Source organism: Myotis yumanensis, unplaced genomic scaffold, assembly GCF_028538775.1.
Source record: "Myotis yumanensis isolate MYYU_CA2020_CCGP unplaced genomic scaffold, mMyoYum1.0.hap1 SCAF_2, whole genome shotgun sequence".
NCBI classification, from domain to species: domain Eukaryota; kingdom Metazoa; phylum Chordata; class Mammalia; order Chiroptera; family Vespertilionidae; genus Myotis; species Myotis yumanensis.
In genome coordinates this window covers 146501255-146519628 of record NW_027223753.1, presented here as the reverse complement: position 1 = coordinate 146519628, position 18374 = coordinate 146501255, and the positions used below count along the sequence as shown (strand labels likewise).

The 18374-nt window shown below is 41.9% G+C and overlaps 1 protein-coding gene across 6 annotated transcripts in view; it reads left to right on the top strand.

Moving 5' to 3' along the window:
- The first annotated feature begins 387 nt into the window (after positions 1-387).
- The window catches only part of LOC139002128 (leukocyte surface antigen CD47-like), a 136524-nt gene continuing 118537 nt past the window's right edge, over positions 388-18374 (top strand). For 5 of the 6 annotated variants that reach the window (XM_070403534.1, XM_070403531.1, XM_070403532.1 and 2 more), the window contains exons 1-2: positions 388-430; positions 14792-15136. In XM_070403534.1, coding sequence (XP_070259635.1) covers positions 15040-15136 — 97 coding nt within the window. In that variant the 5' untranslated portion in view covers positions 388-430; positions 14792-15039. Of the gene's footprint in view, positions 431-11711; positions 11751-14791; positions 15137-18374 lie in introns of those variants that run through there. The other variant, XM_070403530.1, reaches the window with a different exon arrangement.

Here is an 18374-nt window from a genome sequence, read left to right as displayed (position 1 = left end):
GGCACACACTCCAAGCCTCTCTGGGCTTGGATGGTGGTTGGCAGGACCCTGGGCAGGGATGGTGGGTGGTTGGCAAGGAAAGTTTTGCCCTTGAAGCCCAGCATTGGCCACCTCCCTGGAGGGGGCTCAGAGTCTCCGCGGGGGGTCAGGGAATATGAAGGAGTCCAGGAATCCGAGGGACTGCAGTCAGCAGCAACTTTGGCTGGGCAAGGAGCAGATATGCAATGGCCAGAGCGCCCCAGCCAGCGATGCCAGCAGCCTGGGCATTGGTTCCTGTTTGTGATGCACAGCAAGGGAGGGTTCTGACTGTGACGTCAGTGGTTGCTAGATGCTGCCTTGGTGGTGATGGCAGCAGCCTCTGCCCCTTCCCCCTTCGCTGGCGAGATGTGGCCCCTGTTGGTGCTGCTGCTGCTGGGCTTGGCAAGCTGCGGTGAGTGGCCCTGATCTTAGCTCTGCAGATCGCGTCTCCCGCCTCCGCTGCGCCCCGCGGGCTGTGCCCTGTGCCGGGCTGGCCTCGCAGCTCCCTGGAGAGGGTAGCCATCGCGGGACACGCTGTTCACTGCATGCCTGGCGCGAAAGTGGGAGGCCCCGCGGGTACTCAGGCGCCCCCTTCCTTCCTTGTTTCCTCTCCCTCCTCCTCATCTTCCCCGGGTGACAGCGGGCTCATCTCCTTCCCCTGCTCTCCACCTCCAGACACACACACGGAGGAAGACTCAACACCGCTCACCTCGCGAGGAAAATAACTAGAGAGAAAGGGCGCCTTCCTTGGCGCGTAGTGGTAGCTGTTAGGGTCTCCGTCTTTGGCACCCCTCTTCCCTCCTAGGCGCTTAAATGCACTGGGGATGCAGGCGGGACAGTGGGAGAGCCTGGTCTTCTAGGGATTGAAGTGCGCATTTTGGCGAAGTCTGCAAGATGGTTTTATTTTCCGTGTTTGCCCTCTCACATGAACATAGCAGGTAAGGGAGACATACCTGATACAGTTAAGTTTTATTTCCAACACACCATTTAATCAGAAGAATCTCTCCCCCCCCCCCCGCCCCTTTTAAAATTTATTAAACCCCAGAAATAGACTTCCTGGAAACTCTCTCAACATTTTTGCTAATTTTTTGCGCAAATGGCAACTTTCAGTAAAATTACGATAACTTTAGTTTACGTATTTATACGTTACCCACATTCTACCGCTAGTCTATAACAAACGTATTAATACGTGTCCCGCGCTCTACTACACTGGTAGAACGTATAAATAAGTAAAAGGTATAAATACGTTTCCCGAATACAATGTGTTTTAAAACAGTCCAAAGAGCACATTCAAGTTTCCCCCTGTATTTGGGGAACAGTTTAACTGCAATGGATTTCGCTTGAAATAGGAAGACAATTTGCAGTCAAGTGGAATTTGGTGCTTTTGTAAGCCAAAGGCATTTTGACCACAAGCTTTTGGAGGCTATTATTTTTAAAAACGTGTGCTCCATAAAAACTGAAGAAAGTATGTGATGTGATGTGTGTGTGTGTGTGTGTGTGTGTGTCTATAGGCTATACCTGTCACATTTCACATGCAAAGACCACTTTGTTAAACTTTTTCTAAGATGCAAATTCAGTTTGAGTAACAGTAACAAACAGCTGTTATATTTAATTCTAGAATGTGGACTTAATTACATTTAAACTCTTTATTAGCCTCCCTGTGCCGTTCATAAAGCCTGTGACTTCGGCTATTTTCAAGATGCTCTTAAGACCCTATTACCACTCTCCCCATTCTCCGAAAATCCTGGGACGTTGGAGCTGTTTATAATCACTATGTCTGTTATCTGAAGGGTTGATATTAGATAAAGTAGTGTTCCCTGTCATTATCATTAATGACTTGTTGCTATTACTATCAAAATAACTAAAACAATACTGCTTTCAGAAACCCGTTTTTCTGATCAGAATGCATATTGAACCAGATTATAAATTGGTGATATTACTAAATCAGACTGTAGGCATCAAAAGCTATTCTGAAGAATAAAAATGATAAATCATACATTGTTTTAAAAACAAGGGTCATGTTTTCATGTAGATTAGAAAGAACTGTTTGAGTGTTTATTTTGGGTATAGCATTTCTGTTAGTAATAGTTAAAATCATGTATAATAAGCACTCATCTATAATAATAAAAGTGTAATAAAAGCATAATATGCTAATTAGAGCGAACATCCTTCCAGACTTCCTTCCAGAAGACCTTCTAGATAAGTTGAGGCTGCGAGAGAAGCCTAAGTCCCGGGTGCCCGAGGAAAGCCCAGGTCCCGGGTGCCAGAGGAAGCCAGTGCCAGCAGCCAGGGAAAGAAAGGCCTACTTGTGCATTGGGCCTTTAGTTTACATATAATATCAATGTGCTCAAGTCACTATAGAGTCATAGAAATCAGAATTTATGGTGTTTTAGTGTACTAAGTTAATAACCTAAAAAAGAAAAACAAAATAGAGGCCTTACACACTTGAGCTGTCTTAATTCTCTAATAATAAAATTATAATATGCTAATTAGACCAGACAACCTTCCGGATGAAGCTGTAGCTATGAGGGCCTAGCCCTTGCATGGATTTTGTGCATTGAGCCTCTGTCTATACTAAAAAAAGAGTAATATGCTAATTAGACCAGGTTGACCGGACTTATTCCAGATGTCCAACTTTCTTCTGAACAAAGCCACGGTTGCTGGGGCCAAAGCAGAAGTGGTTAGGGTCGATCAGGTCAGCAGGGGAGCAAGCAGTTAGTGGCAATCAGGCAGACAGGGGAGCAGTTAGGTGGCGATGGGCCAGCAGACAGGGACAATCAGGCAAGCAGGCAGGAGTGGTTAGGGACAATCAGGCAGGCAGGCAGAGGCAGTTAGGAGCCAGCAGGGATTGGGCCTAAACTGGAAGTTGGACATCCCCCAAGGGGTCCCAGATTGGAGATGGTGCAGGCCAGGCTGAGGGAAACAATCCCCCTCGCCCCCGCCACTGTGCTCGAATGTCATGCACCAGGCCTCTAGTCCTATCTAATAAAGAGAGAATATGCTAATTGACCCTCACACTATCACAAAGGTGGAGGCACCCACAGTCAATAAGGAGAGGATATGCTAATTGACTGTCATGCCCACAAAGATGGCGGCACTGAAAGCCACAAGATGGCCGGCAGGGGAGGGCAGTTGGGGGTGATCAGGCCAGCCGGGGAGGGCAGCTGGGGGCAACTGGGTCTGCAGGGGAAGGAGGGAAGTTGGGGGGAGACCAGGCCTGCAGGGGAGGGCAGTTGGGGATGACTAGGCTAGCAGGGGAGGGCAGTTGGGGGCAATCAGGCTGGCAGGGGAGCAGTTAGGCATCAATCAAGCTGGCAGAGGAGTGGTTAGGGGACAATCAGGCTGATAGGCAGAAGCAGTTAGGGGCAATTAGGCAGGCAGGCAGGTGAGAGGTTGGCAGCCAGAAGACCCAGATTGTGAGAGGGATGGCCGACTGCTGCTTTAGGCTTGATCCACGCCCCCCACCAAGCCCCCCACACAGTGAATGAATTTCATGCACTGGGCCTCTAGTATGTAACAAAAGTGTAATATGCTAAGTGTCTTGTCGTCTGGTTGTCCATTCAACCAATCAAAGCATAATATGCTAATGATATGCTAAGGCCGCCCAACTGCTCACTATGAAATGCACTGACCACCAGTGGGTCAGGGGGCTGACAGTCAATGGGTTGATTAGTCACTTGATATGCACTGACTAACAGGGGACCGTGTGCTCTGACCAGTAGGTCCAGCAGATCTAGACTGTATGAGACAGGCCAGACACACCCTAGAGCAGGGGTGGGCAAACTTTTTGACTGGAGGGCCACAATGGGTTCTTAAACTGGACCAGAGGGCTGGAACAAAAGCATGGATGGAGTGTTTGTGTGAACTAATATAAATTCAAAGTAAACATCTACACTAATAAAAGAGAAACATGGTAATTAGCGTACGACCGCTACCCTTTTCATTGGCTAATCAGCGTATCCTTATGCAAATTAACTGTCAGCCAAGATGGCGGCCGGCAGCCAGGCAGCTGGAAGCGAACATGAGGCTTGCTTGCTCCAGGGACTGCAGACTGCAACGTTCCCCGCCTGCGCTGCAGGCCTCTGAGCTGGCAGTTTGAAACTTTGTAACAAATATAGCCCGCTGGGATCTCAGAGCTGAAGTTATACATTGTTTCGATTATAGAACGGCAAATAAACCAGCAGCGGAAGCCTCAGAGCTAGAGCCAGAGCTAAAGCTGGCCCAGAAGAAAAAAAAAAAAGGAAAAAAAAGAGTGGTTGGGAGCCTCAGTCAAAACCGCCAGCCTGAAAGCAGCCCTCAGCCCCTCACCCAGACTGGCCAGGCACCCCAGTGGGGACCCCCACCCTGAAGGGTGTGTGACCAGCTGCAAACAGCCATCATCCCCTCATCCAGGCTGGCCAGGCACCCCAGTGGGGACCCCCACCCTGATACAGGACACCCTTCAGGGCAAACCAGCCGGCCCCCAGGCCTCTATCCTATATAGTAAAAGGGTAATATGCCTCCCAGCACCGGGATCAGTGGAGCCGAGAGGTCTCCTGGCACTGGATCAGCGTGACAGGGTGCAGCGCCCAAACCCCCTGATTGCCCTGCGGCTCTGTGTGTGACAGGGGGTGGCGCCCCAACCTCCCCCCCCCCCACGGGCCCTGCTCTGTCTGTGACGGGGTAGAGCCATAACCTCCCCATCGGCCCTGCTCTGAGTGTGACAGTGGCGGTGTCCCAACCCCCTGATCCGCCCTGCTCTGTATGTGACAGGGGGTGGTGCCCTAACTCCCCTATCGGCCCTACTCTGTGCGTGACTGGGGAGCTCCCCAACCCCCTGAATGGGCCCTGCTCTGTGCATGAGAGGGGCAGTGCCCCAACCCCCTGATTGGCCCTGCTCTATGCGTGACAGGGGGTGGTGCCGCAACCTTCCCATTGACCCTGCCTTGAGTATGATAGGGGGCGGTGCCCCAACCCCCCAATCAGCCCTACCCTGAGCGTGACTGAGGGTGGCATCACAACCTCCCGATCCGCCCTGCTCTGTGCATGACAGGGGGCGGCGCCCCAACTCCCCAATCAGCCCTGCTCTGAGCCCAACCAGGGGCTGCACCTAGGGATTGGGCCTGCCCTCTGCCACCCAGGAGCAGGCCTAAGCCAGCAGGTCGTTATATCCCGAGGGGTCCCAGACTGCGAGAGGGCACAGGCCGGGCTGAGGGACCCCCCCCCCCCCCCCCCGTCCTAAGTGCACAAATTTTTGTGCACCGGGCCTCTAGTCATTACATAAAAGGGTACGGTCTTTTTTTTTGTTGTTTGTTTTATTCATTTCAAATGGGCTGGATCCGGCCCGCAGGCCGTAGTTTGCCCACGGCTGCCCTAGAGTCTTCCCATTGTCCCTCTCCATCTGGCCAACCTCCCATGTTCCTCCCTGGGCCCTGATCTTGCATTGGTGGGGACCCTCAACCAGGCCTGCGCACTCTCGAATTCTAGGACCCCTCAGGGAATGTCAGAGATCTGGTAAGGCCTAATCCCAAAGGCCAGGGGAGGGACCCCACTGGTGCATGAATTCATGCACCAGGCCTCTAGTTGTTGTATAAAAACCAATGAATTTCTGTGTATTTAATATTTAGTTATAAAAGGGCACCTGTGAAGAGATGCTAACAGCCTTAGAGCACAAGAAGTTATAAAGCAAGGTATTTGAGAGACTAAGTTTAGATTATAGAAAGAGGAAGACAGTCCATGGTATTTTTCTTTCATTTGTACTCAGACTTTGATTTTGATTTTGTTACCAGTTGGGGTTATTGCCTAGGACTTTGGTTCTATTTGTCGATGCAGAAAAGAGTTTAAGGTAAAAAAAAATAAAAGTAAAGCAAAGTGGGGTTTATTGAAAATACATTCCACATGAGGCACCAGTCAGTCAACAGAGTATGGGAGACAAAATGGTGAGAGCAGCCAATGGCAGGACTGCTGTAGCTCACAGGGAAGTCAGAGAAAAGGGGCCTTGGAGACAGGTTCTGGGGGTGAGACCAGGATGAGCTGCAGCTGCCCATTTCTCCCCTGGATGCAAGTGTCATGGGGTCCTTTAGAGGTTAGGGGCTATGTGCCTGTGGGGAAAGCAGGGGAAGGGAATGGCAGGGGATTGCTCCCTTGAGGTGGAGTGTATGCTAGAGAGAGCATGGCCCACAACTCCTGGGTTCTAAAGAGGGATTGTATGTGTGGAGCCTTTCATTTGCATTCAGGGATGATTGACTGAAACTATCTTTCTTCTGGGCATGCCCGTACCCATAATGTATAGAGAAAACCCACAGGGGGTGGGGTCACAACTAAAATGCAAATATTATTATAATTCGTCCAGAGTTCCAGGAAGGTCACATTGGCATTGAGGTCATGTCCTTTTCCTCTGAGCTTGGGCCCAATACAGGCAGGTCCAAACCTGCCAACTGTCAGTCTGTGCTGCCCTTAGAGAGGAGGTCTGAAGGGAAAGTTGGTCCAACACTTGTTCACGACCCCAGGGCAGGCCCTGCCCCAGCCACTCATCTAATTTCCTACACAACACTTTCAGAATCATTTACAAATGACTGGTAGTCAAATGCCATTTACTGGTAGCCACTACAGTTTTAGTTGACCTTTGCAGTAAAATAAGTTATCTAGAATGTCCATTCCATCTAATTACAGGCAAACTCTAACCCCTGTATTGGTTTACAAGATGCAGAATGAATTATTATGTTCCTTCCCTCCACTATACCCCATATATCCAATTATACTTTGATTAAAAGCACATCAACATTTTCAGTAGTATGCAGAAAGTAGTAAATAAAACCTTACTCAAATAATGAGTATGTATATGAATGGTCAGTAGTTGAATGATTTTTCAAAGTGAGTTTTTAAAATCAAGGGTATACATGGTTAAAAAACAAGTTTATTGTCTATGCACAGTAATAATTTGGGTTGCTTTCAATATGATGTTTTCTTTTCTCCTAAAAATATATTACTTTAAAACACATGTTTCTATTTTGAGGAAGTAACTGCCTATTTAAAAGTCCTTATTTATGGGGCCACCCCAGCGGTTTAAAGGCAGTGTGTTAAAGCATTAAATGAAATGTCTACTATTAGGACATTTGCTCATGCCGTCGTCTGTATTTTGGCAGATGTTTTATCTTTGCCACTGAAATGTCAATGGAGATTTGAAAGGCTAGGTTCTAAAGATGAAAAGTAGCTGTTTTTTCCCAAAATTGATAAATACTTTGAATCCAAAATTATCACTCATATTATTAAAACTGTGTGCATTCCTTAATGTTGATTCAATTATGGCTAGTATAGGCATTGCCTTTAGTACATTATAATATTTTTGTGACACAATTTTTATAAATCCATTTAACCAACTTTTAGGTTTTTCATTCATATATTTTTATACAAGATTTTAAAATTCTATATTTTTATATCTAGTGCCCAATACAGTGCACTCTGGTTGTCATGAAGCTACTTTCACTTGTACAGATATATTTTCTATGATAAAAGAAGAAGAAGAATAGTGTAGGATCCATTTTGCTGAACTTGTAATACTACAGTAAAAAATACAAAGCACCCAGGAATTTTGATTCTGACAGACCTAGACTAACACATTAGAACCTGCATTTCCCCTCTGTGTGGTTATGTGGAGGTGAGACAGGAATTAGAGGCGACACTCTCCTCTACTTCCTTCCATACCCCTGGAACAGTTGTATATGACTCCATATCTGGTCAACCCAGGGATTGAGCATATTTATGCATATTTCAATACGTGTCACACTGATGGGCTAAAAGACAAGGCAGGGAATTGGGCAAGCGCAAGGTCTATCAAAATGTTTTTACCTGTTTTCAAGCCAAATATGAGCCTGCTTGCTATGCTCCAAGCACTTTGCAAGGCCTTGCTGGACCTAGAGACAAATTTCACACTCTATGCCCCTTAATAACATAAAATGCAGTTATTAGGTAGCTTAAGAAGGCCTTAATGCTGGATGTTACTCAATTTAAACTGCCCTTTCCCCTATAATTCTAGCTCAACCACTGCACTACTTCCAAGGCCACTTTACAATTTAGAGGCTATTAATTTGAGTCAATACTAGACACTCTGGAGATACCCCACTTTACCCCAAACCTTGTTTGATCTTTATTGAGGAGAGATCTAACTAAACCCTCCTTTCTGACCCTAATTCTAACCCAATTAAGTTTGAAGCTTCAGTTTTTCATTCCATGGTCAATGTCTATGGCAACACAGATTCATTTCTAGCAGGTATCTTTTTGCTTCATGTACCTTAGTGACTGCTGGGACTTCTTACCCAATTCCTAAACAGCCATTCCACACAGATAGTCAACATCCTACTCAGCTGCAAAAAAAGTAGTGAGGTGTGGTGTAGACTCTCTTAACATCTTTTCTACAATTTCTAAACTTACCGATAATAGCTTAGGTAACCTTCATCACTTTCTCCTTTCTCACCCAGTTTCAGAAATATACCTATTCACCCTTTTAAGGAAAAGATCACCTGTCTGCAGCTCTTTCACTTCCACCACCTTGGAGACCTACCTAATCAATTTAATTCTTCAGCCTTGCATCTTAGATCTTTCCTTCTCCATTGGTGCTTTCACAATAGCTTGCAGGCATGCTTGTTTTACCCCAAATTAAAAACAATTAAATAAATAAATAAATAAATAAATAAATAAATAAATAAATACAAGAAGAACCAAAAAAATCTTACCCAGTTCCTGTCTCCACAGTCCTTCCAGTATCCCCTTCTCTCTCTGTTCTCTTTGACTATCAAATTTAATGAAACAATAATTGCCTCTCCTTTCTCCCTTCCATTTTTTCCCAATGCAGTATGACTTCTCATCCCACTAGTCTGTGCAAATTTACAGATCAAGTAACCAGTAATGTGATTTTTAATCTAGGGGCTCTTTGTACTTATTGCACTTGACATCCATGTTGTTCATGTCAAGAAATTTTCTTGATGTCTATAGTGGAGGTCTTTGTGGAGTCACTTACTTCTCACACTACTTCTCACTTTCTTAGTTTGTTCCTTTTTAACTATTTGCCCCATAATCACTGGCATTCTCCAAAATTCAATTCTCTGATACCTGCTCTGTAGCTTTGAAAGGTCTCTCTGGACAATCATATTTATGCTCACGATTTCAATTATCAGCTATATTCTTGGTCTCTGAAGCTTTCACATACTTAGCAAATGCTCAATAAATGGCATCTAGAGTTGACTAACTTTGGCTCTTCCTGCCAAATGTAAGGAACTCTTCCATCTCACCTGCAACTGACTTAGTTGAAATTTTGCACCGAAATATGTAGTATCATGATTCCATAATCAGGTCTATAGAAGTAAGAAGTGAAGGGATCTCTTGAAATATGGAAAAGAATGAATCTTCTCTGATACAAGTTTTTTGGGTACTCATTTCTTGGGATTCAGACTTTAACTTTTTTACATTCATAAGGCATGTAATGAGGCATACTTGCTGGACCCTGGGTTTAATCTACTGGCTACCAAATGAAGACATTGTCCTAGCTTTTATATCCTTTCTCCTAATGGGGAGACCAATTAAATCAAGTATTAATTATGAGATTCAGTAATAAGGGTAGTGACAGAACTTAAGAGGGAGTGATGGGAGCAATAAGGACAAGATAAATATTATTGAGTAGTGTAAGGAAGGGGAATAGGATTATCATGTGAACTGTGCATTAGCTGGAAGAGCCAAAGTTAGTCATTTCTAGCTGCCATTTATTGATCATTTGCTAAATATGTGAAAGACATTGAGATAACAACTTTGTGTTCCTTATTTCATTAAATCTTAAGAAACTCCCCAGGAGGTATATACTATCACTTCACATTATATAGATGAGGAAGCTGAGGTGGCAGAGGTTAAATAATATGCCTAAGCTTATATCTCTAGAAGGGGCTAAGGCTTGAGCCAATGTCTGACTCTAAAATATGTGTTCTGACATATTCACCAAGAGAAGGATCATGGCCTCTACATATGCATATTCATGGGATTTCAAGAAGGTCATTATAATTGGACCTTAGTTTGGAAATGAGGAAGGACAGGAGGTGGGGCTGTACAGGGCCTTGAAGGACCTAGTTTGTATTCTAGGCTAATACACTTAACAATTTAGCCTGACAAGAGGGAAGGGGGTTGTTAAAGTGTAGTGATCAAAAGAGTGCCCATTTGCATTTAGAACATTTGTTTCCAGAACTGTGTAAAATACACTGGGGCTGGGATTGGGAAGTGTTGAGGCTGGAGTCAGAGAGCTAATTCACTGGCAGTAGTTCAAGGGAGAAAAAAAAGGAATGTCTCATTCATACAACTTGCTTTGCATTTAGTAACTATTATATAGGCTGAGTCCACCAGAAATATCCACGGCTAAAAAGAGGGAAGAATCCAGCATGATTCTTAGTCCCAGGTCTGGTTGACTGATAGATAATAGAAAATACCTTAAGGAGGTGAGGATTTGTGGAGAGGATAGGAAGAGGGAAAATTGACATGTTGACTTTGATGTAACAGTACTAGGTCCAAGTAGAAAGCTCAGCACACAGTAGGCTTTCCCAGGTCTTGAGGAGAAAGGTGGGACCTGGATAAATAAAAGTGTGTAAGTAGTTAGAACCATGAATATGGGTAAATATTGAGGAGGAGGAGGTAGTTCTGACTATGAAGCCTTTAGGAACACTAATATTTATTGTCAATCACAGAATAGGTTTCAATAAGGAAAGGAAGCTGGGACGGGTGAACAAATAGTAGAAGGAAATTCAGAATCCAGAGATCTGGAAGCCAAGGGACAGGCACAAGGAAGGAGCTGCCCACTGGCTCAAGAACTGTAGAGAAGCTGAGATAGAAAGTGAACCATACAGATGTGATTTTTCACAAGGGATTGTTGGTGGCTTTGGAAAGAGCTGTTGTAGTGAAGCTGAAGTGCAGAGATGGCAGCCAGATGGCAGAGACTTAAGAAATGAAACAAAGTGAAGAAATGCTTCTAAGTTATTATTTTATGTTGCTAGGGACAAGAGAGACAAAGATGAGGGATTTCCTCAAGCTGGTGAATATTTGACATGTTTTTAAATGTTTAAAAACAAAGAAAAGAAAAACCTATGTAAATGGAATAGGGGTATGTGGGAGGTTAATATTCAAGTAGGACAGTCTTTGAGGAGATTGATGGGTGGGGAGGCAAAAATAGAAACTACCTCCCAGGTAAAGGGATTCATTTCTGAAGAGGAGAAATGGGGGTGAGGGGAGAGAAGTGTGGATTGTTGGGGCTGCAGGTCAATTTTAAGGTGAGGATTATTAGAAGCTCTGGCTTCTCATGTGGCATCACTGATGGACTCAATCTGAATTAAGAAATAAGAAGAGAGAGCAGCTTTGGAGAGTAAGGAGTAAGCTGCTGCAGAAAGAGGGTGATTTAAGAGCTGTTACAGAGGAGAGAAACTTTACATGGAACATGTTTAAAAAGATTGAAGACCACCCATGTGAGCAGGGACTATGACACTTTTCCCAGATAGCAACACAACACACATTTTCTTAGAAACCTGTAAGACTGATTCACGTCCTCTCCTTCCCTTCCAGAGCACGTTGCTCACAAAGGAAGGATCACACTTACATAATCCTGTGCTATAAAAAGTGCATATCATCCCCCCAAGTCAGAATTGGAAGCTTTGAAAAATAATTCACACACCTCCTTCCTCTCCAAACACTGAATCCACATACCCTATCACTATGTTTCAGATCAGGTAATTCTCAATAAATGTTTGCTACATTTTTAAAAATTATGAGCCATATATTGAGCCTTCTCTGCAAGCACATGTTGGTCGTTTTCAGGACTGCGGAAGGAGATGGTAAGGTTGGTTGTTGGTATTCAAAGAGATTGTAGATTCTAATATATTTGGCTTTTAATTTAAAATAATTTTCAATTTTATTTTTAATTTATTTGTAACTCTGGCATCACTGATGGTTGTATTAATACCTTTATATCTGATTTAGACTGCTATAAGCACATCTTGATTTTTCAGAATTTTCTTACTCATGTTAGTTATTTGTGTTTCTTTATTTGTTCTGTTTTAAATGTTTTCTTCACGTTGCTGTTTCATCAGAAGGCAGTAGGCAAAAGAGAGAAAACCCAAATCAGATAATTTTATTACTTATAATATTTATATAAGTCTTTATAGAAGATGAATTTGTGGTTAATAGCTGGTAGAGTGATATTTTTGGGCTACTCTTATTTATTAATTATAGTGCAATGGTTATTCAAGTTATGGCTTATGGAGGTGAATTTTATTTGAATTTTACTAAGAGCACTAAGTCTATTTAGATGGCTTCAGCTTTTAGATTTTTGTATATTATAAAAGAAATAATGTAGTGCAATTAGCACTTCCTGTATTCTGCAGGAAATCCATTCCTTAAGCATAAGTTATGAAATTGTTGAATAGCAAGCTAGCAAGATGGTCAGACCATCTTGGCTTTTAAAGAACATTGAGAGAAAAGACACATATATAGGTAATCAGTAATGCTGAAATGAATTAGTGAATATATGCAATTGGTCAACATCCTTAGGGAAATAAAATGTAATTTTTCAACCCTCCTTTCTACCCGGCGGAAATCAGTTGCAGAACAAAGTTTATTTCTCTCTCTATGGACAGGAGTAATTTGCATTACTGTCTGAGTTCTACAACTTACAAAACACAGTGAAAGGCACAGGCCTCTACAAAATCAAATATTCCCAAGGGATCTGTCAGACAATTCCCAGATCCCCAGGAAAAAAACACTATCTAGTCCTTTTGTCCATTTCAAAATTGTGCACCATATTTTCTGACATTTTCCTTCTTTTCTAATTCCAACACCAAAACCACTTTCTCCTCTCCTTGTTGTACACTATAGCCGCTCCCTCAATGCTTCATTGTCAGGGGAAATAACTCAAAACCCCATGATTTTGAAAAACACAATTAAAAGTCCAGGTTTTGCCTGGGGCTTCCTAGTACAGGGATGGCTAGAAGTGTAGAAAACTGGGAAGAAGTCAGCTTGTGAACCACAAGCTTGGTTCAGACTGCAAATTCCCAGAAACATAACAATTTGCACCTCCCAGTCAGAGAAGGTTTAGATCATTATACAAAAATGCTGTTTTATGAGCAAAACCAATGGCCACAGACAGTTGGTGGGGAGAGAAAGGGGGGCGGGAGGAGGAGGGCTTGTGCTTGGGGAAGGGGGTGGTGGGGAAGACGTCAATGAGGGGAAAAAGGAGACTCATGAAATACTTTAAACAATAAAGAATTTATAAATAAATAAATAAAATAAAAATTAATAAATAAATAAATAAATAAAATAAAAAATAAAAATGCTGTTTTGCCAGTTTTTAGAGTATTACCTGCATATGTACAGCACAGCATTGTTGAGAGGGCACTTGTCCATATATTTGCTCCTTTGATACTTCCCACAATTCTGTGAAGCTGCCCGGTGTTCATTTCTGATCCTCTTACTTGCAGGGAGTAAACCAAGGCCTAGAAAAGTTACGTGAATTGCTTAAGGTCACATACCGACAAGCGACAGGTAGAATTTGTACTCAGGCTTTCTGAACCTTGTTCAGTTCATATTTCAAATGCATCCTAGCATGTAATTCAATGGGCATTTATCGAATACTATGTTCCTAGAACAAAAATGTGTTATGAACCTGAGTTTTATTCCCAATTTATATAGAAGGACAAAATTATTAGGATGAACTATTAAAGCTGATATTTATATTTGTTAGTGCTTTGTTTTTGTTTTTTTCAGGGAAAATTCAACTAACTACTTAGAAGAGTTAATAAATGACTGAAAATATGGAAGAGAACAATTTTTCCACAATCTTGCACATTTTAGGTCAAAGATGCAATTACCTTCCCAATCCCTATTTTGTAAGACAACTGGTAGTTTATCCTATTGAGAAGTGTTTAATAGACTATTACTACTTATTAGCAATATTTGTTCTTGATTTTGACTGTTTCCTTGATTTATTTTGAGTGGTTTATGGTTTTTAGGATGAAGGAATACCTGTAATATACACATGGAAATTGTTGTTCTATAGTTTCAATGAAATGTCGGAGTGAGAAAGTCCCTTTCAATTGTATGTATCTATTTATAGTATTTGCATACCAAATGTCCATTGCTGTCTGTGTTTTGCAATGCGATATAGCCAGAGAATATGTTCCTTAGCATTCTAAGACTTTCCATCTTAGAGAAAAGATACAATGTGATCCATTGATTTACTTTTTATATTAATGTACAGTATAGCTCAACACATTCCTTTGAAATGCAACATAAATATATAGATAAATTTCATATGGGTTTACCAAGTTCTGTTTGGAGGCAGAACTTAGAAGTTGAGACATAATATAATATTTGGTTTGATATTCTGTTCACAAATTTTCCATGGTAAGAACAATATTTTCTACATACATCAGTGAGCAACAATGATTACTTCAAACTTTCTGAAGCCAAATACTACACCTGCATGTTCCAACACAGGTTGCTGAATTTATTCCCAATACTCTTGGTAATGTACACTGTGTATTACTGAGAATGAACAAGGAAAAGTTACAATGGTGTCTACCATCTGTGCAGGTTAATATTAAAATAAGTTGTTTCACTTTTTCACCTGGCCTGCCTTTTCTCTGTAGCTGTACTGCTTACTTAAGGGGACAATGGAAGTGTTGCTCTTTTTATCTTAAGGATTTGAAACATACCTAAGACCTTACCCTATAGGATTCCATAGTGAAATGAAACTATTTTCTTTTTTTTCCAGGTTCAGCTCAGCTATTATTTACCACAATCAAATCTGTAGAATACACCAAAGACAATAAAACTATTCTCATCCCATGCTTAGTCACTAATGGGGGGGCACAGAGCCTTAGAGAATTGTTTGTAAAGTGGAAATTCGGAAACAAATACATTTTCTTCTATGATGGAGATAAAAATGAATCCAGCCCCAACAGTAACTTTCCGAGTGCATACATCATACCAGATGCACTACTAATAGGCAATGCCTCTTTGATGATGGACAAGAGGGATGCTGTCCCAGGAAACTACACTTGCGAAGTAACAGAATTAACTAGAGAAGGCGAAACCATCGTAGAACTAAAATATGTTGGTAAGAATTTTATTACCTTCCCTTTTATTTGTCCTGCAGTAGCCTAATCCTATTAGAAATGGGGCACAATGGGGCTAGGAACTCCTTTGAATCAAAAAGTAGTTTATGACTAATAAATAGTTACATAATATTTAGCAGCTTTAAGATCATGAGTTTTACTTTCTCTTCTACTTTTCATAATAAAACTCCTTAGCTGTTTCTAATTTGTGTATTTTCTGGTTCTCAACGTTTGTTCTAACTGTTCTACTGGTGTGGGGGTCCTGGCATCATTTAATCTGTATTTCTGTTTGCTGCTATCAAAAGTACTATCTTTCATGTGATTAATTTTCCATGATCTTTCTAAATATGTAGCTTTTTTTTTTTATCACCTGCACTTTGGTCAAGGACTGACAAATCCCAGCCATACTACAGCTGGAAAGAGTAGATTAGGAGAATCACAAAATCAAAATCAGGTCATAATGATGTTTCCTTGAGGTTTCCTGCTATGGTGTTTGTTCTTTTTCTTGGTCAAGATGAGGGAGAGCTAGGGATCCAATAGAATTAATTTGAATTCAGCCTTGGTTATAAAGGGTGTCCCAAAATTCACGCAAGAAGTAATGTTGATAGAAAACACAGGTTTATAATTAAGAATTGTAAATTTTTTATTGATTCATAAAGTATACAGTATAGGGTTATATATGGAATAGGATATTGGGTAAATGGCCTCCACAGCTTTGCTGGCACATACACAAATGGATTATGGAACAACAACAAGTGGATGCTGATTTTTCCAACAAAATCATCTTCGTGATGAGGTTCATTTTCATCTTTATGGCTTGGTTAATCGACAAAATTGTCGCATTTGTGGTTAAGAAAATCCATGAGTGATTGTTGAGAAACAAATGCATCCACAACGTGTCACTGTTTGGTATGGATTTGGGCTGGAGGCATCATCGGAACATTCTTCTTTGAAAATGCATCTGCTCAGGCAATAACAGATAATGGTGCTTGCTATCTCGACATGATAATTCAGTTTTTTGTGCCTAAATTGCAAGATATGGATGTGGACGACATGTGGTTTCAACAAGATGGTGCCACATGCCATACAGCCTGAGAAACAATTCAATTACTGCATGAGTCATTTCCTGGTCCTGTAATTTCCTGTTTTGGTGATCAGAATTGGCCGCCCAGATCATGCTATTTAACGCTGCTGTACTTTTTTCTTTGGAGTTTTTTGAAGTCTAAGGTTTATGCCAACAAGCCCATGATCAACCATGCCTTGAAGGAGGAAATTGAACACTGTATCAACGAAATTTAGCCACATTTATGCAAAACGGTCATGGAAAATTTCAACAAAAGAGTGTGTATGTGCCAGCAAAACCGTGGAGGCCATTTACCCCATGTGCTATTCCATACATAACCCTATACTGTATACTTTAGGAATCAATAAAAATGTATGATTTTTAATTATAAACCTGTGTTTTCTATCAAAATTATTTCTTGCGTGAATTTTGGGACACCCTTTAGCTCCACAATTGTGCCCTTTCTTCATAGACATGGGCAGGTGAGTTGCATAAAGCAGTAAAGCTAGCTGAAGTAAAAAATCTGCTTTCTTTCTAGTACTTGCCATGCCAGCTGATTACTTTAACTACATACAGGTGCATACCAACTTTCTATTTTGAAAGCTCTGTTTAGAACTACTAGTCATATTACTGCTCTCATGATTAGACAAGCCTTTGAGAACCTCTGCTTTAGATGGGATCAGACCATTCAGTTGAATCAACTATTTGCCTTCTATTCTTCTAGTGTTTCCTGTTTTGAAATTTCTATTACCAGGTTGGGAATGGGGTGTTTATTCCGACGGAATATTTTGAGATTGCTTAGGATTAGGAATCAGGACATCTGATTCTTCAACTTAACCTTTTGCCTCTATTGAACTTGAGGAGTTACTTCACTGGGTCCAAGTTACCTCATCTCTACAATGGGGATGAAAAGAGATTCCTGCTTTTATATATTTGCCAGTCGAACAAGCATCATGAGATCCCTTGTTGACCAGTCCTTTGTAAACCAAAGTACTTTTCAAATGTTAGTTGACTTCCTGGGACATTTATTTTATGAAGTGAGGTACTGAGGTGTTGAAGCTGGGGTGTCATGAGAGGGGTGTCTGTGTGGTGCAACATGGGCAGGAGATGGCTTTGAGCAGAATTTGGAAGGCTTTTCTGCTCAAAAATCTCTCCTCCATTGGAAATGTCATTAACTCACAGTGGGGAGGGTGATTATGGAGTAGAGTGTAGGTCACTGAGAGGAGGATTGTAAACTCGAGACTTAAAGGCCATGAGATCGGATGAAGGTGGATGGGAAAGGGATGCCAATCTCTGGAATAAAGACAAAGTTTGTAATTTTCTGTGTGATTGTTTCATTTTTGTTTTCAAAGTCCCCTGGAAAAATATGAACTATGCTTACTGTTGGGGCCATTAAAATGTGAAAGTGGTGTTCTAGAGAATGTAGAAGATTCTACCAGAGGTCTCAGACATTTGGCTGCGCACCCATCTTTATTTTTGAAATATTTATAGGATCACATGAAGTTTCAAAGATTGAACAGAGAGGTGCTGTGTAGTCTTATCTAGCTTCCCCCAGTGGTTATATTTTATGTAACAGTAGTTAAATGTCAGAACCACCTAGTTCACAATGGTACAATGTGTATGTATTTCTTTTTCTTTTTATCACAGATGTACATTTCTGTAATGACGACCAAAATCAATATATAGAACTATCACATTAATACAAATATCTGCCTTGTGCAACCCTTTTACAGTCACCTGCTCCCTTACTATCCCTAACCTGGCAAGCACCATTTATTCTCCATATCAATACTTTAGTCATTTCATAAATCTATACAAGCTAGAGGCCCATTGCAGGAAGATTCCTGCAAGAATAGGGCTTCCTGCAGCTGGAGCAAAGCAGAGAAGGGAGTGAATCCTGTCAGGGCGGGCTTCACTCCCACCTCCACAGCCCCACTTGCTTCTCCACGGCTTCGCTCCCTTCTACAGCGCTTGGCTTCCTTCTACGTTGTCTTCAGTCTTCACTCCATGCCTGCATATGCAAATTAATCGCCTTCTTTGTTGGGTTAATTTGCATACTCATCTGATTGGCTGGTGAGCGTAGAGGAGTAACACCAATTTGCATGTTTCTCTTTTATTAGTGTAGATATAAAAGCCCAGCGACCAGACTGGTGGAACTACTGGAATTACCAGAATGA